This window comes from Melanerpes formicivorus, unplaced genomic scaffold (genome assembly GCF_026170545.1).
Source record: "Melanerpes formicivorus ecotype bairdi unplaced genomic scaffold, bMelFor1.0.p_v2 SCAF_32, whole genome shotgun sequence".
Taxonomy (NCBI): domain Eukaryota; kingdom Metazoa; phylum Chordata; class Aves; order Piciformes; family Picidae; genus Melanerpes; species Melanerpes formicivorus.
In genome coordinates this window covers 1,171,509-1,192,840 of record NW_027142384.1, presented here as the reverse complement: position 1 = coordinate 1,192,840, position 21,332 = coordinate 1,171,509, and the positions used below count along the sequence as shown (strand labels likewise).

Below are 21,332 nucleotides of genomic sequence, written 5' to 3'. Positions count from 1 at the left end.
CTGACCAGTTATCTTTAAGTTTCAGTCAGGATCACATTTGCATGGTCCTTTTAAGGGTCAGTAAATAGCGGAGTCAGCTCCTTCCATAATTACCCTAGCTGACCCAATGCAAAAAAATCCCAAACAGTTAATAAGCATTATAGGTACCTTCATATAATCTTCATGTTCTAAAAGCTGGTGTTTTTTTCCCCCATTAGAAATGCTAAAAAAATAAAATGAAACTGATCATACCTATACTCCTTTGGCCATTCCTGTCATGCAGTGCTTTACTCCCTTTTTCAATGCTCAGATTCCCAACAAGCCACCATTCCCATAACAGACTTACAAATACTGTATTGTTAATTGTTACTACACTGCAGAAACCAACCTCCTGGCTTTTCTAAAGCCTTTAGGACTATAGGCTTGTTTATGATAGGAACAAACACTTTGCCTGCAATAATTTTTGCCACAAATGTGCTACTGGGAAGCCTCAGCAGCACAAAGTCAAAGAACATTAACGCCGCATTCACATTCAAATTGTTTGCTATTTTTAAAGTCTTGCTGAATTAACACACTGATTCTTCTAACTCATTATTCAGTTTATACTTAAAAAAATACCAGAGGAATTCTGAAAATAACCCAAACTAAGCTCCTAAAGAGAAACTGCATTCCTCTATGCAGTTGCCTTTATTGAGGTTAATTCCTCATGTGGCTATATCAAGTAAAACATAAATCCTATTAGTGCTTTTGCTGTTTGCTTCAACAAATGAACTGCAGGTTGGAGTCTGCAGGCATGGATTTCCACGCAGAACATTGCTCCAGGAAAAACACTGCAGTTCACCAGTTGTTTTAACAATCTTCACACAGACAAATGCTGGTAACAGGACTCTCATACAGGGAATTTTAATCACCTCAGGGTTCCCTATCCCCTAAAAAGTGGTCATCATCGATAGCTACTCATATCTGCCTTGGAGGTAAAGCATTATAGAAAACCATCCTCTCAGACATATGGAGGCTGATTAAAAAGTTGGTGCTGGTGTTTATGTAGCCTGCCTCAAACTTGCAAATTTTCTTACATGCCTTCTATAAACTTGTATGCCTTGGCTTGAACATTAACTTCAAGAAACACATTCTACACACGTAACAGATTTAAAGGCAGAGCTGCTTTCACATTGGAGTCTTCCAGACTCTTGGCTATATAAAAAGTTGCAGACCCTGGAAATTTTGATAACTGAAGTAGAACTTAACTCCCAAGTCTCAGGGAGCACTCCAAATAACACAGTGTACTGTGTCCAGAAGTGGCCAGCCCTTAGTTGTTTAAAAATTACATGACTTGCATTTCTACATGAAGGATAATGAGATCCATGGCATCAGTTTGTACCAAATAACTGGGACTGATAGGTTGAAGAAAAACAGAATCAGAAAAAATGGAAGAGACTCCTTACCACAGGCAATTCTATTTGCAATCTTCACTTGTGTTATGCCTCACAATCAGTGAGGTTATTCATGAAGGATAAAATTACCAATAAAACCTCAAGTTAAACAAGTGGAGCACACCAGCAAGTAAGACAGCAAACATTTCGCTTCTAAACATGCAGGTTGTGACAGTTAGACTCTAATGGGGACAAAGCAGAACAGAGCTCTTCTAAACAGCCCCAGACAAATCGGTTTATCATATTGTGGAAAGCAGTTTTACTTTTTTACTCTGCTTGTATTTTGAACTTATAGAAGGATGGAATGAGTTTTATAGATGTGAGTTACAGGTGTAGTCTGCAACATAACATCATTCAATCATGTAAAGGGAACAATTTTTAAGATTAAGACCTAAGTAATTTTCAAGATTGAATGTGGCAGTCCTTTCATATCTGACAGAGGTAGTACCAAATCCCTCCCCCAAAGGTTACAGCTTAGAAACATTTGAAAACTTAAACAGGTCACAATAGGGTAGGAATCCATAGTACCAAAAAATAACCTTCCCTTTATCTCTGTAACCTCTAACACATGCTGACTGCTGCCCAAACTGAAGGAATCCCTGGCACAGGATTTATGACCCATGACTTTGACTACCTCAGAGAAGGAGGGAGCACTTGTTAAGCCTACTCCTTAATTAAATTACAGAGTAAAAACCGATTATATCCTCTTACTTTCTTATTCTTTCCCCAAATATCCTGAAAGCTTCCTTACACACTTCTTTCGCTTCTCCACTGTTACAGTGTGCTGGTACCCAGCACATCACTAGAGAAGGGGTATCCCGTAGGTCACCAGTGATAACCTCTAAAAGGTTAGCCAGTCCAGGTGTGCAAACTGCATTTCTCCCATACTGCTCCTTGTTGAACCAAAAAGGAAAGAAAAACCTTTAAACTGTTTTCATTTCAGACAGATGACAGTTTCATTCTGCTTTCATTTAAATTCAGTATAAAGTAACCACTTATGTTGCAAAGGCATTAATATTAGAAATATATCCAATAGTGAAAAACATTCAAGCCCTTTGAACAAGCGGTTTTCCTGCTCATTCAAAAGAAAAAAAGAAAGCATACATAGTGCAGAACCACCTAATAATAAACTGCAATCTATTTTTATAAAGTTTTAGAGAATAATGACTAAAGGGGAGAAAGAAGGAGCAGAGCACAGCGCATCTGTTCTTCATTTCTGTTATAGCTTGGAACAAAACACCCGATCAGATGTTTCTGAGGCTGCAGTGGCATCCCACCGCTATGGAAATTGTTTAATTTGCATCTGAATATGATAAACGATTATTTTAAAGTCACCTGATATAGTCCATGTAAGACAGCAGGTATGCCTGTAATGACTCTTGCTTGCCAGAAAATGCCTGGCTTGGTAAGACACTATGTTTGACTTTCCAAATCAGGCAAGGAAAACGCAGTGACTGCTGCCACCGTCTCCGCTACAACAAATCTACAGTGGTAAACAATCACTTATCTGAACACCCAAGGCAGGCATTCTGAATTTAGGTTTGCAAAGATTTCTCCCAGAGTGTCAAACTTTAACCCAAATTTTAGAATATGTAATTTAGTATTAATTTTCCTGCCACCTACATGAACTCTGAAGTGTGTGAACTTGATCTCCATTCTCCAAAGAAATGCTACAATTTCCAGAAGTGTCTAGATAGAACATTTGTAAGAGGTATTAAAACACCTCCAGAACAAGAGCTCATTTAAAGCCAGCAGGATATTTTCGGAATGTGCAGATTATCCTCAGGGACCTCAGTTCTGATAGATTGAATTATTGAAAGACCATTGTTTACAGAGCACTACAACTGATAAAAGGAGGAAATTCATGTTTTTAAACAGTCCACACATGAGAACATAGAAAATCATCCAGCTCAATTTAGCACTTGAGACAAAGAACATAAGTTGGGATCTAGGTCAGGATAGAAATTCAAGGTTCAGATGGTCTAAGCAGAAGCTACACAACATTTATTGGTGTATGAAAGACATTGCACTGCCTCGTGGTGTGAGATACTTGAAAAGACAACACTGATACTGAGAACAGAACCAGGCCACTGTAGGGACTGATTCTTTATATTCACCCTTCTCTGTATTAGCACATCTATAAGTAAAAGTAATCTTGTTCTGGAAGGGTGTTAGAGTTTCTTGAGCTGAGTGTGGAAGCTGCCTCTGAATACTGTCACAGTAATATCTATGTTTTGACAGGATAGGCTGCAGTTCTTGCTTCCAGGTAGTAAGTTTATTTTACAAAGAAAAAAGCATTTTAATGAAGTAGGCAGAAGGCAGATGACCAGGTAGACCTATCTAGGTCTAATAGCACTTGCTGAGTACTTTAGTGCCCTTGCCAGCCACTACCTGCCCATCACTGCCCCCAGCTAAAAGTCTTTCCTTCTCCTTTCACTACCTAATCAGCCCATTCATTGAAGACTTTAGGCCTTCAGGTCATACTGAGCGTGGGCAGGTTATGCTGCTTCTCTGATGAGACCCTTTTAAATCAAATTTCTTAGATCATACTCAGTTTATGTGGTCTGCATCTACCATAGTGAAAAATATCCACTGTAATGCTCCAACTGAACATCACCAAGTGTTAATACAGTAGATTGCTGTCTTCATTTATGGAAGAAATGGCATCTGTACTGCTTTGTACCCACTGTTAACTCAAGACTTCAGAGAGGAACGTTTATGGAGCAGCATGAGATGTTGGGAGATTTATCCAAACCAATGTAAACACGATCTATGACCTGTTTCTCCCTGTTTAGTTAAATGGACTTGTATCAAATTTTATTGTCAAACTGAAGCAGCAGCTCAAAAATTTTCTAATAGTTTCTTGCAAAATAGCATGCAGGAAACATATCTGAAAGCTTCTCAACTGTTGTTCAGTTAAAAAAGGATGATTGAAATGGAGTCCCAGAGGGTGCATCACAACAGAACACTGTTGCAACAAGCACACAGGAGACTCTGAGGAGAACAGAGCTTAAGGGGCTGCAGCTTCGACAATCCTCTTGAAGCAAGCTTTATTAAAGCACTACGTGATCTGGCAACTGCCTGTTGACATTCTTTCATTTCAAAAGTGGCTTTAATTTTATTTCCTTGAAAAGTAAGACTCCTGTTCATTAAGGAGTTCTCAGCCATTCTCTTTTCATAACCTGTTTCACAATCCACATTCAACAGAAAACCATTGATTTGAGTCCTGGCATAGCAAATTTCAAGAGCTGGACACCCAAATCCTGGTTCTGCAAGTCTCAGCTACTAGTGACCCATCCAGAGAGCTGAAGCTTTTTTCTTTTCTTAACTTTTAACAGTAAAGCACAGACAATTGCCTGCTGGAAAACTGCCCTGGTGGCAATTACTGCAGAAAAGAGCATGGAAGCACTATTGTGTTTCATCTGTTATCACTATGGCAAAACTACCTCTCAGTCAGAGCTGAGGGTCAAACTCAAATTCTGAACAGGAAATTGAAGCTCACGCAGCTGTCGTGTGCACACAGTCAGAGGCTCATTTAATGTCTTGCTCTCCTAGAAGGTGTTCAGACAGAAGTATAAAAATGTGGACTCTGCAAATTTGGTGCATGTTTAAAAAAACCTCAATTTTAGCACAGCTACAGCAGGCTAAAGTCTGCTCCTACTTCTCCTATCCTTTCCCCACTAGCTACAGGAAATCTTGGAAAGCAGTACAAATAAAGGGATGCTACAGTTGCTCCAGTCCTACACATGCCCCTTTCTAATCCAGAGCTACGCTTGAAAGCAAAACTACAGGCTTGGCTATAACAATAAGGTGGGTCCAGTATGTGTGGGAGGGAAGAATTGCAAGATGATTCAGTGACTCAATGTTAAAAGAAGTAAAAAAACATTTTCAATAGAGTGAAAAAATGTAAAAGTTATTTGCTTATATGCAAATTAAAATATAGGAATTCTGCTTATAATTTACTATAGTTAATCATTTTGCCACTATTAGCTTGTAGCAGCATCGTTAACTGGTCCTTATTTCTGCTGCTTTACTAAGTATCACTGAGGTGGGAGAGAAGGATTTGGGAAAGGAAGGGCATGCAAATGTCAAAGTACTCCTAAGTCATTCCCAAAGGTTTAGCTTCTTAAACCTTGACCATTCAAGGTAAAAAGGAGGCAGCATACAGGAAGGATTTACTGGCACAAAGAAACATCTGCATAAGGGCAGAGATGTTAATTTCTTTCTTCAGGAAGGGTTAGTTTTTCAGGCTTCAAGCTTTTTCTACAAATCACATTCTACAACATCTTTTGCTGCAGGAAGAAAAAGGATTTGAAGAACAGAGATGACAGAATTAAAATTGCTTTTAAATCTCCTCCCTCATATAAAAGCTGACAGTCTGCATTTCTGTACAGTTTACTCGCTTTGTCTTGCGGTGTGCTTCTATCAGTGCACAGTTCTCAGACATGTTAGAGTTTCTTGCATGTCACATACAGTCAACTCACACTAACCTCAAAAGGAGAGGGTTGGAATTAGACGATTTTTATGGTCCCTTCCAACCCAAACTATTCTACGATTCAAAATGTTCTCACATGCAATTTTTTCTGTGAACACTTTATACCCGGGAAAAAAAACCCTACCATTCCCGTAATACACAGTTAACAGATCAGAGACTCCTGTTAAATATTTGGGATGGGAGAAAACGATACCAGAGCAACTATGAGACTCATTTGAGAAGCAACTTCTTTAGCAGACGTTATTCAGCTGAAAAAAAGGGGACAAAAAGTCACCTACTGCTAAGTAATAGGAAATGTGTTTCGTGCTATGGGAGAAGCCTCTGAACTCCTCCACACAACTTCCCTTTCCTAGCAGGGCTATTCAACCAAAGTCGCACAGTCTGCACAATCCTGAAGCCACCACTAATCCTCATGTTACCCCAGCTGAAAATCTGCCATGTGTTATCAGTTGTGCCTATGGAGGGCACATTTGGTGTTAAAGAAAAGCAGAACACTGATTTTGGAAAAAAAAAGCTCTGCAACTTATTGCACAATTGCCAGGCCATGTGGCATTTGCCTTGATATGAAAATAAAGCAAGTGCTTCTACAGCCCTCAGGATTCAAAGTGTTAATTGTTGCATAGCATCTTTCTTTCAAAGGTGCCTTAAATGTACCCTTAACCTAACCTTCCACTAAGGTGTGTTCAAAGAGAGTACTGCTGTTGATTTGAGGTCAAAAGATACTTTATCTAAGACAACAGCAATACATGATACGGAAACCTGACTTGTTGGTTAAAAAAAACAAGAGTACAGCAAAATTAGTCTTATACAACTGCTTACTGGGCATAAAATAAGTCAATATGTAAATAGTGATGGGTGGGGAGGTTTTATAGGGCAATTAACATGTGCCTCAGGCACAATATTTGCTGTTTTATACATTCTATTACTTGAGATCTGAATAGAAATTTTAAAGGATTTTAAAGACTAACTTCAAAGCTAACAATGCTGAAAAATTTAGTTGGAACAGTGATTCCACTGTAAATTCAACTCTTGTCCTTACATTAGCTGTGTTAGTTCCCTCTTGGGTCACACCAGCTCTCAAGCCATTAATTCTTCCAGGGAGGAATACAGATCCTGCAATTCTCTCTATCAAATGCAGCTACACCTGGGAGTCCAGATGCAGCTAGATTGCACAGGAATTTAAAAGCAGGTCAGGTCAAAGAGTAGGTTACAGCAACTCAAACAAAGTTTCTGCCTGGTAAAACAAGGTAAGGGAAGGCACAGATCAAATGGTAAGATGCAGCATTATAAAGACAGTTATAAATACATGTAACGAATGTGACCCCTGGAAGAGACGAGGAATAAATTTGACTACTTAAGCTGAGCTGAAATAACAAGTCAGTGCTGCTTTATGTTGAAGACCACCTTCCATCTGCAAGATTTTTTCCAGCATCAGCTTTTTTCACTTGAATTATAGGCAGCCTCTAAAAGCCCATCCAATCTCTTTGTTCCTTTTTCCCCTCACCAGATCTTTTAAGGTTTTTAGATTTCTTTTGATCTCTGCCTTAGCCTTAGGAGGACTATTCCTTTCCACACTGAACTGAGTCAGCAACTTATACCTTAATTCCTTTGAAGAAACATACCTAAAAGCTAACTTATCTGTAACATTTCATGCCTGGTTTCTAAATACCTCTCCATAATCTCCTCTTTACTTCCATGCATTCTTCTCAGACAGGTATCAACACTAAATTTGAATGGATAGATTAAGTACTTCATACTAAAAGTTCAATCCATAATCTTAAATCTCCTCAGCATAATGACTGCTCAGCCACCACCACTTCAAGATTTCTCAGAATCAGCAGTTTGAATTACTGCTTAACACACTTTTATACTGGCAATTTAGCACGAATTAGATTTCAAGACCCTTTAAGCATGGTCTGCTAAGCTTCAGGCTGGAAGACTTTGGAATATTAGATAATTGTCTCATATAACATGAGCTGATTCAAGAACACAGCAAGAGAATTTTTACTAAACAAAAAGAACTGGTGGTATTCTGCTCTGCTTAGCTCTGCCTGTCTTGTTATTAAGATTTATTAACTAGCACTGAAAAACGCTGTTTCCAGAAAGACTGTTCCTTAAGTGTTATTGCCCCAAAAGAACACCATGATCAGGGTTAAGCTTAAAACAACCAATTTCAATATTTAATGATAGACTAAAATAACTCATTAACTCACAGCAAAACAAAGCAATACCATCACAGATAGGCACTTGGATATGGAATGCACCAAAAATCCCAAGAATATTCCTGTATCATAGCAGTGAAATATCCTGAAATTTAAGTGACAAAAGTAAGCAGCACATTCAAACTGTTACTGGTTTTCCTTATGTAAATGTACAGCTTCTTTTTAAAAGCACTAGTGTAATACATTTACCTTATGCAGGAAAATGGGGAACAGTTCTGGTGCTGACAGTCAATTCTGTGCCTATTAACTATTCATTAAACAATAGCATTGGGAAGAGCCTTTGAAGCAACAGAAAAAGCTTGGCAAAGCTTTTATCATATTAAACAAAATGTGAAACTCCATGTTTACAGCTACCACTACTCATTAGGCAGACAAAATTTTCACGCTGAGAGCAGCAGCCACCCCAAGTCACAATATGGATTTTTTTCCTTCCATATTCCATACTCTTAATGAAACAGGCATGTGGATCCCATCTTTCAGAAGAACTAAAAATTGATTTGCTAGTTGGATCAGAAACCAAGCTGGTCTTCAGTTACAACTGAAAGTATCTGAAATTACCAAACTATGTCATTTATTAATGGTTCAAGCTGTTAACAAAAGCTATGTGTTGTGATTCCATTCAACAAATTAAAGAAGAAAAAAAAGATCCCACCTTGTTTCCTAGGTTTGCACCACACCAGTCACCAGCTTTTCCTTGTTTTTAGTCACTCAAGCCACTGCAAAACTTTTAAAATGCACTGAAATTTCCCCATGAACTCTTATGAGCTGGAAGCAATTTTAGAGATTCAATCCGTGGAAACCAAGTTTAATGATGGAAGAAAATACACTGTCATTTCTAAACAATAGCAGGGATTTTAATTCCCTCTCACAGATAAGCAGCGCTAAGTACCAGATGTTTCAGAAGACAAATGCTTTGTCCTGTTCCTGTGTGGTTTATAGCATGTGGCTGAAATGTGACAGGGGAAACAAATGGTGTTAATGCAGAGAACATACTCAAAAGTTACACAACAAAGCTGCTTCTCAAAAACCTTGGACTGATGAACAAGTAACCTTAGAGTGCTAAAGGTGCCAACAGTTTACTTTCTAGGAGTTTTAACCTAGCTGGGAAGAAATGCTGCTTGAAAGGGTCTCTATAAAAGGTTGATAAAGATTTCAAAGGATGAAACCCATGAAACTGCCAAGTAATACAATTTCACCTGGAGTCAGCCTGCCACTTGTCATATTTGGTATATATTCATACCCTCCAAATTCTTGGAAACAAGTTAGCTGCTTCAGTTTGAACTCTAAGTTGCAGACACTAAGAAATCAAAGAGTGAGAATAAAAAGTAGCGCAGTATGTATTTGGCTTGTTCTTGTTGCTAAGCTACTAAAACCCAGTTATGACTACAAGGCTATTACAGATTTGTAGCTGCATTTCTGACAAGGCAATGTAACATCAATTTAAGCATAGAATTTATTTCAGTAGGGATACAGCAATTCAGGCACTTCCAGACCTTTAAAATTCACAATATTCACTGACCCAATCAGCTGTCACTGCTGCCCTTACTTTTGTTGAGAATTCAAAGCTTCAGGAAATTTAAACACATCAGGAATTCAACCACTGGAATTTGAAAGGTACTATCCAAAAGACCATCTACCCAATCAAAACTACACTAATGATCAAGGGTACACAAACAGCTAGACGAGTCAACTATCTGCAAGCAGAAAGTGTGTAACATCATATTAATGTGCTTGAGGTTTTAATGGTGGTGTCTAGTAAGAATCTCAGATTATTTCAGTAATCAAAATTCTCCAAGGTGCAGAACAAGGCACACTATAAAGCTTATTCAACATGTTTCTGTAAGGAGGAGTCTGTTTTGCATACCCAAAAGGCTTCTGGTTTTTCCATTTATTATAAACAAATTTGGCCTCCACACTTTCCTAGGTGCCAAGTTTCAAACAGTTTCTCAATTTAATATTACTGAAAAGAACTGAATGTTGCTTTTAACAGAGGAAAAAGCAAAGGGATTATTGCAGCAGCTCAACAGCTACATGCAACAGTGAAGAATAAATATAGCTCATGTTGAAGCACACAGATGTTGAGGTTGATAAAGGTAAACAAAACCATGTAAGAGGTAATTACCAAACAGGCTAGATAAGTCACCTGGGAATAACTTAACCCCTTCAGTGAATCCAACATTTTTTGTTCTCCTGTTGAGGAAACATGAACATTAAAGATTTCACTTAGTTCTAGTGTGCTAGCATTTGTAACCAGCTACCTCCATTTCTTATCTCTGTAGCATGGAACATCATCATTGCATCCCCACAGCTTTTGCATTGCTTTGCTGATTGCTTTTCTAGGAGAGCTCTTTTCTTCCCTTCCTCCAAATCCCAGTGTTATTCTGATCACTGGAGTTAGGGACAGAAGGGAAGAGGTATTAATTATCTGGAGGAAACAGATCTGCTAGAAGAGCTCACAAAAGACATACGAACTAGTAGACTGGTCAGTAATGGCAAGGTAAATCCAGTTTGGCCAGTTATGCATTTTAAACATCTGAGTGATGGCAAAACCAAGAACGCTAATGAAAAAGTACAGGTCACTTAAAAGAACTGGGGGTTTCTCCATGCAAAGCAGTATGTAATGTTCTGCATTCACGGTAGACGCTAATTAAACAAACACTGCTAGTACAAATTATTTGTTTCTCTAAATCTCAACTCACCCAAAAGACAAAACATGAAAACAGGTTATGGGCATTATAAATGTTCCTAGATGGAACTGCACGTATTTTAGATCCAAAAAATGACATTTGATGAACTCTGAAAAGTGGAATTTCAGGAACTCAGAAGCATAACTATCAGCATCTCTCATGGCACTAACTGCACTGATTACTGACCCTTATTGATTTAAAATAAGCTGACTGGGAATTTCATATGAAAACACATTTTTAGCTGCAGGAAGCCTGAAAATTTTTACATTGCACACTTGGATAACAAATGTAAAAAACCAGTTGTTTTGTTTGAGAGGCTAACCTTGACATTTTGAAACTATGTTGTAAAGAGTATTGGGTGAACTATTTTGTTTAGAGTTGGTTGAGTGTTTATTTGGCCACAATTGAGCTTGCTGTAAGGCACAACTGCATGTACCTGCCAAAGCAAACGTCAAACGTGTTATATGCATTTATTATACACACTTAGACAATGCACACAGAGTTGATTTATTCACTCCTGGAAGCGTGCTCAGTCTGGTACTTCCATTCAGTTTCATGTAGTATTTTCTCATATCTGATAGAGAACATGATTTCCTGTGTTTGATAAAAGTAGTATCAGATGCTGTTAATAGTGTATGCATTTATTGGAAAGCAAATTGCAGTACTCACCATGAAATCTGACACTGTCTATTCCTTCTCTAAAGCCCATTACCTTCACATTATTACCTGAGGCTGCTGGCATCATTCATATGCATTCACATGCTATAAACTAGACAGATCAAGCACATAAAACAAGACTCACTAGTGGATTGAAATAGATGCAGTATTTCACTAGTAGTCAGAAAAGCCAATTTATCTGTTTGTTCTGAAGTACTGTGACGTGAAGCACTTCTCCATAAATGAAAAAAATTCTTCATTGCGATCATTTACAGTCAAATGTTGTTTCTAGTTTCCAGGACACTTACCTTTTAATAAAGAGCTTTAGACTTAAATGAGGTTCAATTTTTTTGCAGAGTATATCTATTATACAGAAGATAAATGCATATAGAAATCCTCCACACTTTAAACATGGTAAGAGTTCAATCTGTGGCACAGTCAAAAAAAAAGGACCCAAAACCTTTCTGCGTTGTATAGTTTTAGGTAGCAGATCCCGCTTCCCTCTTCCTCTGACTTGAACCAATGCAAAAATATACAAGTTTTGATTAACAGAAGTGAGAATTACTTACCTATTTGTAACAATACAGGTGTTACCAAAGCTGTCTCCATGGCATAACAAAATTCCCTGCCAAACATTACTGCACCATGCATCACCCACAGGCGTATTGGTATCCGGTCTATCGATCCTTCACTAATAGTCTCCTCCCTACTTTCATTCTCCTTGTTTTCTGGTTTCTGAAGCTGTGCCACAGGTAGATCTTGAACTTGCATAGATTCCGAGTCAGCATTCTGGGGAGCCATTTTCATTACCATAAAAAAAAATATATTTGTTATATCTATATAAATAATACTACCATAACTCCACAAACAAGTTAGGATGTCTTCTCTTTCAGCTTCTGGTCCTCAGGCAAGTAATGCTTATATTCCTCTTGTACAAACAGGTATCTTGCAACTTCTTGTGTAGATATGAGACATCGAGAACAAAAAGCTATTTGGTAGGAATTTCAACATATGGCTTGCTGGTCTACTGTGAGTTAGAGTTAAAAATCCATAATTGCCATTCAGTTAATACCAGTTTCATAATTATTATTGAAGAAGTGCTGAAGTTGTTCTTGCTACAGAGAGGTGGAAAGGCGACACAAAGAGGTGCTCCACTGTTAATCCCCATCGAGTGGCTGATTAATCTGCAACAAAAAGCAAGCACTTAAAAATGTCAATAGCTTTTTCAGGATATTGTGCCCCCACCCTCGACCATATACCCCATTTCCTGCTTCATGCTTTCCATTGTCCTTGCCTACCTAGCGTAAGGTCTTTTATTCTACATTCCCTTCTACCTCTGAACTTGCCATTGAAACTCCTTGCATTTAAATGACGCTTAACTGCACTCCCAAGCTCCTCCTGTTTGTGATCCTGCATGAAGCCACAGAAGAATATACCAGTATATTTGTCTGAGATCCTTGGAACATTGAACACAAGACTAACAAATTCTGTGAACTTTAATGCAGGTTCCATTCCAGAAACAGAATAGGACTTTCCAGTACTATGCCAGGAAGATGATTCATCAATTATCATAGACTCAGATTCTCCATTTAGACTTCTGGAAGCTGCCAGTTACTTTGCAGCAACCATCACACCATGCTATAATGGAGATATTCCTCAAGCGAGCATGGTAAAAGATAAGCCAGAAGGAATATACAACTTTAAGGACTTACAGTTGAATATCTAGACTTTTAATGAGGATATGTACAGCATATGCATCCATCTTCACTTTCTGCATACAAGACCAGAGCAGCTTGCTCCCACACGCTCAGTGGCTTCTGAAGTCCATGAAGATTAGAATGATACAAATATCTCCTACCACACATGAAAATTATTCAAATATATTCCAACCAGGCAAGGCAAGCTTCTCCTTTACTTCCCCCTTCTGTGTCACACAGTCTATGTAGCAGTACATACTGTACCATCTCAAAATGTGTGTAAGCACTTAGAGGAATTTTTAAATAAATTCAGATTACATAATGTTTGTACTAGCAGGATGCATATTCACACCCATGCACTCAGTGTGACCAAACTCATATCCTAGAACAAAACTCCTTAGGCTTATGGTTCCACAGGATGCTGGCTGTGGCAGCAAAGTGGGCCTAAAGTCCCCACACTGCAGTTTCCAGCCCTTCAGTTCTGGCAACGAAAAGAAGTATTAAAAAAATCTTTGTGGGCTACAGCATAAACCAGATCATCAAGCAGGGAACCTGAAAATGAGCCTTAAGAAAAATACCACCTTTGGAGTCTAAAGCCCATCACAACAGCAATTCTGTTCTACTAGGAGTGCAGCATGGGAACATCATGTTGAGCGCTCTCTGTTGCTGATACATACCCTCCCTTAGAGCTGTAGCTCCACCAGGTTTATTGTGTATAGTTTGTTCTTCCATTCAAAAACGGTTTTTGTTCTGGGCTTTTTGTCCTCAGGCTCCCCTAGATTACCAGAGTTCTCTGGTTTGATCACCTCAATAACTTAATACTATAATTTGCTCTTGTCAAACCGTTAAATATCACTGGACAGATGTTAAAACAGGGAGCACGGGAGTTACAAGCCAAGTCCAAAGTTTTAACTGTAAGTGTTTTCTTATGCTTAATTTCCCCTTCTGTTGCTGTCTAGGAAAGATTTAACTCAATTTCCCTAAACACCTCATGTAATAAGTAGTTACAGGGCAGCAGAATGAAGCATGGAGAGGAAGGCAGTTCATCGCACCAGCATGTTTTGTGATGTACTGGGGCAGCCTACACAAGCAGGATGCCACCAGGTTGGGAGGATTGGTCACTGGAAAGGATAAAGAGGCATGACAAAAGAGGATATCTGAGGTTTAGCCCATTTGAGTGAGACTCTTAAGGGATGACTGAAAAAGTCATTCTTGAAGTGGAAGATGATGGGGAGCAATCAGATAATTTAAGAGCCAGGAATAATAGATGATGGGTGGAGACTTTGAAGCTGCAATTGACGCAGATGAGAACAGCAGTACACTTTAAAAATGCCAGGAAAAGCAGTTACAGTATTCAAGTGCAATAGCAAGAGACACAATGCACAGGTTTTATCTGAAGGAACAGAGAATTACTGTTCCATTATGCCAATTTTGTGGTAAGCATAATGCTAGTCTTCCTGCACCACTTTCATCTGTCTACAAGTGCGCCTAATACAAGAGCCAGAGAACAACAGCCTTTCAGAAAGGTCTTCCAGATCTTTCACAAATCCTGCTAGGTTGTGTTTATACTCATTTTAGACCAATACAGATTCTGCTGCTGTTGCTTTTTCTAAGTTCATTTTGAATTTGGCATGTTTGAATGGTGACATTCTTCCTTACTGAAATGGGACACAAACTCTTTTACCTGCTGGAAGTAAATATTACAGATGCTTTTATTTAAAAAGGCATAGAACTCCTAAATGGCATCTAATGAGAAGCTGGATTAAAATAACAAATCCTAGAACAGTTGGGAGTGGAAGGGATCATCTAGTTCAAATGCTCCTGCCGTGGGCAGGGACACCTTTTGCTAGAACAACTTGCTTTAGAGGCCCATCCAACCTGGCCTTGTACACTCCCAGGAATGGGGCATCTACAATCTGTGTGCAACCTCTCTGACAAGAGCGCATGCTCCCACATCAGCATCTACACAAGACAAACCTTCGCTGACAATAACTGTAAAAAATGTTGGTACTGAACACCCACAGCAATTTCCAATACAGTCCCTTTCCTCACGTGGTTTGAAGGCTTTACTGTGTGGAGTCCACCACTGCTGTTTTTAAAGAAGTGATGAATTAGGCTCACATTTTACCTGGCAGCAGACTGGGTACTAAGAGTGGGCATCTCTTCCTCAACCAGATATCAAGGGGCATGGTGACAAAGAGTTCAAGATAGCTTCCTTTTCATCTATACTTTTCTGACCAGCCAGCCACATAGCAGGTAAACAATGATTTTAAAGAGTAAGCAAGCATGAGAAAGCATTTATCTCAGGAATGCCTCTGCCATTCTGCCAGGCACTCACTATACTTTCCATAAAGTTTAAAAAGGCATTTTTATGACTAACAAAGAGCAAGGAAGTAATAAGGAAGTAGAATGAAGAATTTCAGTTGTAGAAAGAGGTTCATGTTGGGCATTGCACAGAGATTGGGCATGAAGAGAAGTTTAGATACAGAAATAATCCTGACCACCAGCTCTTCTTCAACCAAACCACACATGTTTTAGTTTGACCTTTGGCCATATTGCAACAATGACAAAACCTGTAAAGCTGTTGTTAATATTTCAACAAAACAAGCAAGTAATATAGTCTGAAAACTAGGCTGTAAGCAAGATGTTGTACATGCTGCTTAAATTGCTTGTAATTTTACTTGGTTTATTTTTTACTACCTATCTTCCACCAATACATAAGTCGTACCAAGACTGTGTGAAGCACAAAACATGTTGCAGGCTTGACAAGGCTGTATCACTAAAATCCCATGCCTGAAATATGTTGTGTTCAGACAAAGCATGTGAACCATGGAACCACAGGAAAATTACTGCATGCCTTTATGCATTTTCAAAGGGGAAGAGCTATGCAGGTCACCTTCCTGGTCCACAAAACTCAATGGTTTTCCCTAGCATGCTCTAAGATGCTAGAGATGCACAAAAAGCTCATGCCAGACAATTACACAACACAATGCCTCAAGAAAATGCTTTCTATCACACTTCTCAGCATGCTTTTAGTTTGGAACTTAGAGGTTGACAAGAACTGTTTTTGCACTTGATACCGTCACCTGGAGGTCAGAAGACTGGTAGCAAATCCATCAATACCAAAATAAATGGTGTTAACAGTAATCCTGCCTGAATCTTTTAAGACTGAACTATTTTTAATGCATGTTTCCAGATATCTCCTGCTAATAAGGCATGTACTGTTCTACAAGTAACTAGATTTTCTGAACCCTTGCCAAAGCTATGGAGTATGCAGCAAATTTCAGGTAATCACACATAGTTTATTAACCAGTAATAAAGCTTGGCAAGTAGAAAACAGTTAAATGGGCCCAACTGGACACCAAGAGAAAATTTTTAACCTTTAGGAGGGCTTTCTTCTCCTGAAGCCATTAGGCAATTCCTAAGGCATTTATTGATATAAGAAACTATTCATGTCAACAGGGTTGGGGTGTACAAGTGACAAACCCCCGAATCTGGAAGGGAAAAATAAGCCTGGTCTATGAAAAATTGGAATGAGCAAACTGAAAAGGATGGAGATGGTTCTGTACAAGGACTATTTAATACCTAAAGGAACAAGGAGGGATCGAGCAGAGGCAAACTACCCCCTTCTCATCCTGGTCTTTCAAGTTCGTTGCATTGACTTCCAATCACTTATCTAGCCATTTCTTGTCTTCCAGATCTGCCTTTCATATGATAATTATTTTTTTTTACATACAACTGTACAAATTGATCAAAGTCATCTCAAATCATGGTGAAGAGCAGCACTCAGTTTTGCTCCATAGGAATTGTGTAGTGATGCAAGAAATACTCTAGCTCAAACAGGGGTTCAATAGCTTAAAAGAATTCTGTCTTCTTGGCACTGGAAGGAAGGAAGGATGAAGAGATACCTTGAGCCATGACTGCATACAAATGTCTTTTTATTGCTTACCACTTCATAAGGCAAAAAAGCTAAGAACCAGCTCTTACAGAATTTAACTAGGCTTTAATGACTCTGCTCAGCTGTCATTGGATGACTAATCCTAATCCTTCTGTATGACACATCAAAAAAAACAGAGACAAAAAACCCAAGGTAGATGTACTTCTACTTCATTAAATATTTGAATGTTTGACAGGAAAAGTGTAAGAGTCCAGAAGCTGTCAGTCTAATAGGACAAGATTTTTCTTTCCAGAATTTTACACACCTTACCCTCCCTTCTTCAGTGAGTGCATCCCAGACATATGCCTGTTAGAAACCACACCATTTCACCTGGGAATCATCTTCAGCTGGCAAGCATGTAACTGCCCAGTCTTTCTATTTATTTGTCAAATATTTGTCAAACTTTTCTGCCCAGTTCGTTTATGCGAAGGTTCTCAAGTAAGCTGGCCATCTCTTGAAGTTATCTAGACCAATTTAAGTATAACTTTAACATTAGCATTGGAAAGAAAGGCATTCTGAGTTTATCTGGCCTTTTCTCAGATTAAATAAATGTTTGGCTGAACAATCCTACCCGTGTTGCAGACAAACATTTATTAATCCTTCCATGATTAACTGCAAAATGGACACTGGGTTGTGCTTTAGCATCTGACTGGCTTGCAAAATGATACATGGTTTGGACTTGTGCCTTTTCAAGAGTAAAATGGCATTTGTCCAAGGATAATTACTAACATTGAGTTCAAATCCTCTGGTGCTCTACCGTGCCAGTAGACAAAAAGCATATTGTTGTGAAAGAGCAGCTCTTAAAGGCAAGGCTGACCTTCATCTCTCTGCAGTATGGCTACACTACCTGAGAAAAACTTGACAATTCTCAAGCATAAGATGCTGATCCATCCTATTTTGCACAGATGACTCACCTGTAATTGTGTTCTACAGATCTGCAATAGGGACAATAGATGCCACTACAGAGGTAGCAGCAGCTGAAACCAGGTAAGATACTCCTTGCCATACAAAACTGATTGTAGCTTCAAATTTTAACAGCAAACTACACATTTGCTGGGACAGCCTCTTTTACTAGCAAGGGTAGTTTTGTTTTAAAGTCAGTTGTTTGCATAGGAATATCACATAACACACATTACTGGCTTATTATACTGCTTACACTACAGGTTTCTCAATCACTTTAAGATGGCATACACAAGTACTTCCTCTAAAAGCTGCAGTCTATTCTTCCTTTTCTTTGCCCCAGTTCCTCACTCCCACCCCTTCCTGCACAGCCACACAAGCATCTAAATAGTGAATCAGACAGTGTAATTGATCTAGGTTGAAAAGTAAGCTGACAAAAACACATTCACGAAGCTAAAAACACCCTTTATAAAGTCAGCTTGGTTTAATCTGATTGCACGGCCTCATGGCTCCACACCAACATAAGGACAGAAGGAAGGAGTGGGGGCAGCCCAAAGTATCACTTTGGGTAGCAATACCCAGAGCCAGTGTAAAATTGCAGCTAACAGAAATAAAGTTGTCAGTGGATCCCTGTGGCTATAAGGTCAAAAAGCAGACTCACCTGCCCAGCTCACGAGGTCTCATTTTCAGAAAGCAGAAGGCTCTTCAGTCATTCTGCTTCCTCATACTTGCCAGATGCAAGGCAGAACACAACTTGCTTAGCCAACAGGCAGCTATTTTCTCCCCAGTTGTTTTGTGGCTCTGTTGATAATTATTAGCAGCTGTTTATAGTAACAGAGCTGGCCACAGGGGAAGCTGCTTCAGCCCATGTCAAGACAAGTGTTCAGCCACTGCACTAGGAAGAAAAGTATTTAGAAAACATACCTAAGCTTCTGGCCCAGCTGGAAAAATGTGCTCAACTAGTCTACCTGAAGTTCAAAGGGGTTACATCCTTCTGTGGTCTGATTAAGTTCTTCCTTCATAGAAGTTTAGACTCAAGAAACTCTATTACTTCTAGAAACACCATCACATGAGTCATCAAGGCCTTTGGTTCAACAAGACAGCAAGTTGTTTAAATTCCCATTAGGATTTCTCACATAAATGCAAACAGAAAGACTTTTAGCTACTGCTTTCACAGAATAAGAAAATGTTTTGGGTTAGAGGAGACCTTTAAAGATTATCTGCAGTGAGTAAGGACATTAACTACATCAGGATGCTTAGAGCCCTGTCCAACCAGTCTTTGAATGTTTCCAGGGATGGGGAATCTACCACCTCTCTTGGCATCCTCTGCCAGTGTTCCACCATCCTCACTACAAAATGTTTCCTCCTTCCTTATTTCTAGTCTCATCTATTCTCTTTTAGTTTAAAACCTAGTAAAAGTGTTTTTTTCAGTAGAGGGGCAGAATCACCTCCCTGTTGACCATGCTGCTTCTGATGCAGCCCCAGGTACAGTCGGCGTTCTGGGCTTTGAGTGCACACCCCTGGCTCATGTCCAAACCCAGAACTGTATTAACCCTATAAGAAGGTGAAAACCAAACTAGATCAGGAATAATTTTTTTAAATGCAATTATACCTCATGACTTAACAGTTCCATATGCAAGCAACATTACTCCAGATCTTGAGAGGACAATCAACCTCTGATTTTAAGAGAGTCTGACATTAAACTGGACTAACCTGTTTTGAATCACTAAAAGCCTGGCAACGGAAAAAGGTTAAGGCTAACTGAGTGCAATATAGAACCACGTTTGATGTGCCCTAACATTTAATTCATCATTCAGGTAAACCAAAGCCATTGAAACAACAGCACAAACCATCTTGTTCTACAAGGATACCATGCCTAAGCAACCCTCTGACTGACATCAAATGAACGCTTGGATAAGCTTTACAAATTTACTTTGAAATCTAAGATTAGTTTTTAAAGACAAACCAACCAACCAACAAACCCCAACAAAACAAAAAACTCAACCAAAACACCAATGGATCCAGCACAACGCTTTTGCATCACAACCTACTTCTCAGGCTACCACACAATTTAGGCCACCAGAGGAAGGTCTAGGAGAGGAAGACTCGTTCTGCAGCACGTTGATAATGAAAATATTATGGCCCAATCCACCTCACTCAGAATCAGCACTTTTTCCCCTTCTTGCAATGCAAACTTTTGCCTGCCCTCAGTACTCTCCACACACTGTAATTGGTTGATGTCTTTTACTACCTCTGCCTTGATAATTTTTAAGAGAGTGTGTAACTTTTGAAAAATATACTCATCTAGAGAAGCAAGTGATTCTGGCAGCTCTCCTGCTATTAAGAATGAACACGCAACATCTTCACTCCTCAACTTCCCCAACAAACCAATAAAATACCCAAACAACTCCCTCCCCAAATATAAGAGCAATGGTGTGTGCTGCTTCATTTTAAAAGGGTTAATGAAAACTTTTTGCACCCTTTCCTTGATATGTATACAAAATTCCTGAAAATACTAAAACCTGGCATAAGCTATCTTACAGTCCCAGCCTTGATAATACTAAATCTTCTGCAGGGCTTCTTCTCATAAAACACAGGCTTGACTGGAAGCCCCCTTGCTTTCTTGGGACCCTCTTTCCACCCCCTTCCAGCTTAGTTGGAAAATAACCAAGAGTAAGATTTTTCTGGCTCATGGATGGCAATCTGTCCATGACAAACTTCCCTTATGGCTTTTTCCTGCCCAGACATGCAAGGAGGAATAGAAAGCTTAAGACATAAGTTGGAGAAATGAAGGTCCTCATGACATCAGGGAGAACATCTTTGTAAGACAGCAGAGTTTCATCATTCTTTTTAAGCTGGGGGGCCAATGTCATTTCCCCAGCCTGATCATATTAATGGGAAAAAGATGTAGAAAACTATGGGTCTTTATGAAATTACTGAAACAATTCTGGGAAGCCATCTTTTTAAAAGGGATCCAGAATTTAATGTGAGACAGACCTTATTCAGCGGACTGGACACCACACTGATCCCTGAAGGCACAGGCTGTTACTAATATTAGATCAGATTACATTGTTAAATGACTCCTGATCCTGTTTTCAGTAGGAAATACTTCATTGTCTTAAATTGGAGAGATAGTATTATCTGATTAAACTTCTTTGTTATACTGCTGGGTAAAAAACTTCTTATAAGCTCCTGTTCCCTTAACTTTTATTAATACAGAGCCATTAAGCAAGTAAACAGCTAAGGCTATGGGTGTAAATAGCAATAGAGAAGCCTTCTCAGCTAGCTCCAAGTGTAACAGCTGGGACCAGTGATTCTGGTAAAA

General features: G+C 39.1%; 1 protein-coding gene across 6 annotated transcripts in view; it reads right to left on the bottom strand.

Annotated features, from left to right (window-relative positions):
* Positions 1-21,332, bottom strand: part of SLC45A4 (solute carrier family 45 member 4) — a 103,138-nt gene that overhangs the window by 41,560 nt on the left and 40,246 nt on the right. For all 6 annotated transcript variants that reach the window (XM_068155449.1, XM_068155451.1, XM_068155450.1 and 3 more), the window contains one exon: positions 12,043-12,657. In XM_068155449.1, coding sequence (XP_068011550.1) covers positions 12,043-12,286 — 244 coding nt within the window. In that variant the 5' untranslated portion in view covers positions 12,287-12,657. The remainder of the gene's footprint in view (positions 1-12,042; positions 12,658-21,332) is intronic.